General features: G+C 35.4%; 1 protein-coding gene across 1 annotated transcript; it reads right to left on the bottom strand.

Annotated features, from left to right (window-relative positions):
* Window positions 1-737: 737 nt before the first annotated feature.
* On the bottom strand, window positions 738-2,436 carry LOC102834367 (olfactory receptor 14J1-like). The gene is made up of 2 exons (XM_006872833.1): window positions 2,418-2,436; window positions 738-1,726 (listed from the first exon to the last, which is right to left on the bottom strand). The coding sequence occupies exons 1-2, from the start codon at window positions 2,434-2,436 to the stop codon at window positions 738-740; spliced, it is 1,008 nt and encodes a 335-aa protein (XP_006872895.1).
* Between the last annotated feature and the right edge of the window lie 2,874 nt (window positions 2,437-5,310).

Here is a 5,310-nt window from a genome sequence, read left to right on the forward strand (position 1 = left end):
CTATGCTGGAAACTCTCCGGAAGCAGAATGCCAGGTCTTTTCTGCAGCAGAGCTACTGAATGTGTTCAAACTGCCAATCTTTTGGCTATCAGCCATTATACCACCAAGGTTACTTGCACCAATATGCGAAATTGTATGTATGTATAAACACAAACATTAAGATGGATATTTGAAATTAAACAAATGAAATATAAATGGTTGATTTGTTTAGTTGGTGACAATTATCACTATTTTATTTGTTCTTTGTTGTAGTACTATCTATTAGAGAGAAAAATATTAAGAATGTGCTTATAATTGCTGGTGAGTACATGTTTATGTCTGTGACCAAATATATAAATAGGGAATGTAGAATTGTTGTTATGACCATGTATAGAGTATGTAAAGCTGTAAATATTTAGATCAGAAGAAAACTTCATTTTTATTCTTCCACAGAGAAGCTGGTGGGTTTGAAATGCTGACATTATGGTTGGAAATCCAGTGGCATAACACCAGGAAAAGAGAATAGGAGACCGTATTACAGAGTTATAGTTGTTAATTTCTCTTAATTTGAAAGCATGAACAAATACTTTTATAACTAAAACATATATAGAAATTACATGAAGAATTTCCCTAATGATAGTGTTTATATCGTATGATTAATCCAAAGTGAACACATATTATTGATTTTCATTAACACTACATAGCAAAGCAGTTTAATATTATTTAACATGTTTCTTGAATATAATATTATCTGGCTATCAACAACAGAACAAGTATGATTTTTTCTTGGTGAGTTGTCCACCCAACAGTAGCTTTCTGCAAGCTTCCTTCATGGCCTCATTCCTCAGACCATAGATAATAGGGTTGAGTGATGGGGGGATGACTGTATAAAAGATTGAAATAAGAAGATCAAAAAGAGATGGAGAATCTGAAGTTGGTTTTAGAAACGCAAAGATGCCCATGGAGAGATAAAATGAGACAACAAAGAGGTGGGGCAGGCTGGTAGAGAAGGCCTTGGATCTACCTTCAGCAGAGGGCATTCTTAGTACTGTGGAGAAGATGTGGATATAGGAGAGGACAATGGAGATGAAGCAGCTGAATGCCAGTACAGCAACAAAAGCTACCACTCCAATCACTCCAAGGTAATCATTGGAGCAAGAGAGCTTTAGTAACTGGGGAATGTCACAGAAGAACTGGTGGACTATTTTGGCCTTACAGAATGTGATGGAGAATGTGGCTGATGTGTACAAGATTCCAGAGATGCTACCACTTAGCCATACGGCTCTCACAGCCCACTGACACTTACTAGGGTCCATGATGACCTCGTAGTGCAGTGGGAAGCAGATGGCGGCATAGCGGTCATAAGACATCACTGTGAGAATGGCCAACTCAGCCCAAGCCAAAGCTGTGAAGAAGAAAACCTGGAGTACACACTGACCATAAGAAATATAGCCATTATTCATCAGAGAATTGTCAATGGACTGGGGAACCGTGACAGAAATGAAGGAGAGGTCCAGGAGGGAAAGATGTTTTAAGAAGTAATACATTGGGGCTTGGAGATTCTGGTCCACTGTGGTGATGATGATAATGATGAGGTTACTTGTTAAGGTTAATAGGTACACCACTAAAAACAGCAAAGCATGTAAAATCTGTAGCTCACGAACGTCAGAAAATCCCATGAGAAGGAATCCACTCATTGAGGTTATGTTTGTCATAATTATTTTGAAGAAACTTATTGTGGAGGCAGCTTGAGGAAAGAATATGAAAAATGTGGTAGAAAAATATTAAAATATATTTTTATTCATTTTTCATCATTGCTACTTAAAGTAAGTACTTGCTAAGTTCCTACTTTGTATCAGCTGTTTCCTACATGCCTGAGATTCAAACAAGTAGCTCACAGTCTACTAGTAAACCGCTAGCTCTGTTTGAAAACTGGTCCTGTCACAGGACAATAGTTACAATTGGTCTGCCAAAACACCTCCAACTTAACATTTCCACTAATGAAACTCACTGTTTTGTTTTAAGTAATACAGAACAAAAGAAAAGCAGTAATCAGTTACTGAATACATATATCTGAAATGGGATGAGCTATATTTATTCTGTATTACGTGCTGCACTCGGAAACCCTGTATAGGGTCGCTATGGGTCGGAACCGACTCGACGGCACTTAACAACAACAACAATGTGCTGCACTATTTTAGCAAACTGAATGACCTTTTAGAGAAAATGTAGTACTGGGAATTGAAAAATGGTTTAACTGTTTGGAAAGGACAATTCACAAGGTCTTTTGCTGCCAGTTTTGTCACAGGGAAAACCCCAGGATGTGAGGGGCCAAAGGCTAAATTGTGTAGTATTATTGTTCTTTCAATTAACATATTGTTTAATTAAAATCTCATTGATATGAAGAGCAAATAGACTTTTGCAAAGGAAATACTTACATGCCACTTTCAGAAGCATTGTCTACTTTCACGGAGCATGTTTTTATATCAAAATTTACTTTCTCTGTATATCTTTTCATTCACTTTCTCTTCTCTTTATTTGTATCATCAAAAGAAAATCTTGCATGGAATATACTGACATTTATTTCCAAGAATGGAGCAATCAAATTTTGGTTCATCATAAAAGTGCTTGGGCTATATGGAAGGAAAATAATCGAGATACCATCAATAAGTTACTAAAAACCAAATTAACTCCCTTCTAACCAAATTAGGCTCAACGTGACCCTATATTGTTGTTGTTGTTGTTGTTAAGAGTCCATGAATGGGTTGCGATTCATAGTGACCTTCTATAGGGTTTCCAAGGAGCAGCTGGAGAGTTTGAACCACTGACCCTGCAGTTTAAATCAATCTGCTGAGAGATTAAAACTGCCCCATAGAGTTTCCAAGGCTGTGATCTTCAGGAAAGCAGAGCGCCACATCGTTTTCTTGGGAAGCAGCTGGTGGATTGGAACCTTCCCATTAGTAGTAAAGTCGATAAGCTGCCAGAGTTCCTTTATTTTTATGAGGGCTGAGAAGTGACTTCACAATGAGTTCCTCATATTCCTTTATGCTTTTCTTTTATCTGTGAGTTCCACATTACAATTGTAAAAATTGTAGCATCATAGCCTTTAGGAGCTTTATATTGAAGCATGTGATATCGCAACATTTTTTTTTTTGTGCTTCATAGTAATGTATCTTATTAGGAATGATAACTGATGAATCATAAATCTTGAGGCCAGCACTTCCTCTCAATTCCTTACCATTAAAATTAATATATTCTATTGTCATTTCTGTGAAAGTCTACAGAGCACAGGAGTTTTCTAGTCAACACTTTAGACATGTTTTGTTTCGTGACATGGATCGCAATCCCTACAATGTAACAGCATACTTCCCACTCTGTCCCTGGGTTTACGGTTTTCATTTGTCCTTCTTTCCTATGCCTTCATGCATTGTAAACTTTATTCTTGTGCAGATGCTGCTCTTTTGGTCTTGAAAGATTGATTGTTCTAAGGAGAGTTTACCTCCCTATTCAGCTGATAGACTTATTTACTATTTAGTTAAAAGTTGAGCCATGGAGAGAATATTGGTTCCAGGCCTGAGAGATATCCAAGAACTATAGTCTCTGGGGTTCTATGAGTCTCCTTTCAGATGACTAAACCTATTCTTTGAATTTCATCTCACATTTTCTCCCATTCTATTCAGGACCTCTTATTGTGATCTCTTTTAGGGTGGTGGTAAATATATTCACGGCTATAGTAGAGCATATATGTGGCGCTCTAGGATTAATTAGCACTAGATAGTGAGGCTGCTTTGAACTGCAAGGTCGGGTTGCTATGAGTCAGAACCTACTCAATGACACTTAACAGCAACAATAGGGGGCAAAGTTATGAAAACTTCTTAGCCACAACTAAATAGCTGTAGAACATTTGTCACTTGCCATCATAGTCTCAAGGTACACAAAGGCCAACTGACATAACACAGTCCACAAAGACAATGATCTATATTACTTATCAATTTGAAAATGTAGACAGTTCAGGCTTATCCTTCCTCCCACACCTGTCCCTGGCTAGCATTTGGGCATTCTGTATCTGAAATGGATCAGTGATATGAGACTTATAATAACAATGGATATTGAAGTAAAATGTTCAAAAATTTTATTCTGGATTCCAAATTTAAGTATTTTGTCTTATGCTGTGAAAATGAAGCATAAATTCCTCCCAACTTTATCAAATTCCATCAAAAGCTCATACTAAGTAATGGAAAATAGGAGGAGCTAGAAAATAATTTGTATCAATTGTGTTAGAGCAGTTACATTTCTTCCAATGTGTTTTCTTCTTTTCCAACGCCTTTTATTTTGATCTCTTTTTTTCTTGAATTGGTAAAATGTAAGCAGCCTTGTTTTTCAAACTTAATTTTTATTTTTGTTCATTAATATTTTAATCTGCCCAAATTGAGTAAGTAAGAATTATCTTCCAACAAGCAAGACATGAAAAAACCTTAACATTTTAAGTGTTCATTTTATAAGACAGGCATCATGTTAGAAATCATCATTGAATAAATTATATTCTGTCCACACATACATATTTAGTTTTCAGGAGATAAGATTCATTTTTCAGAAGAAAATAGGATTCAGAGTACTTTAAATAACATGACTGAAATGTGTCCCCAAAAGTTGGACTTTTAATTCACTCTGTTATTGTGCATCTAAAATTCTCTTAAGTATTAATCAAAGGCATTCAGGAGCATTGGAGAAAATCATAATTATGCTGATAGCATATTCATCCATATTCACGAATGTTATCAGGAATTATTTGATGAAGTGTTTCCCACTTGTTTTACCATATACAAACATAGACACATAAAATATTAAAAGTTCTCAATTAACTGATTTTCCGTAAACGACTCATTATTATAATACATTTATATAAATTTTACTTTGGGCTTAATCTGTTCCTTTTCAGTGAAATTTACTTGGTTTTTGGTTTTTCAAATGCAATTGGAAAAACATAATGTCTGTCAGAGTTTCCATAAAATATTTCCCTCTTTCTTAACTAATGATTAGAAAACTCACCTCAGGTAGTTTTAATGTGTAGGTTGCAATCATCAACTTCTGGTCTTTCTTACCTAGAATCACACAGATCTTTTAAAATATGCAGATTCCCTTGAGAATCTCAGTTGTTTGTTTTTTGTTTTTTTTTTCTATTTTCATTTTTTCAGTTCTCTTAATGGGACCCAGAGCTTAATGATAAAGAGATTTCATTTTCTCTACCCTTCTGGAAGCAAAAAATGATGCAATTAAAATCAACACTTCAAATGCTATAAAATGGTAATGATGAACAGCTTGTAATATTAA

The sequence above is a fragment of the Chrysochloris asiatica genome, unplaced genomic scaffold (assembly GCF_000296735.1).
Source record: "Chrysochloris asiatica unplaced genomic scaffold, ChrAsi1.0 scaffold00213, whole genome shotgun sequence".
NCBI lineage: Eukaryota > Metazoa > Chordata > Mammalia > Afrosoricida > Chrysochloridae > Chrysochloris > Chrysochloris asiatica.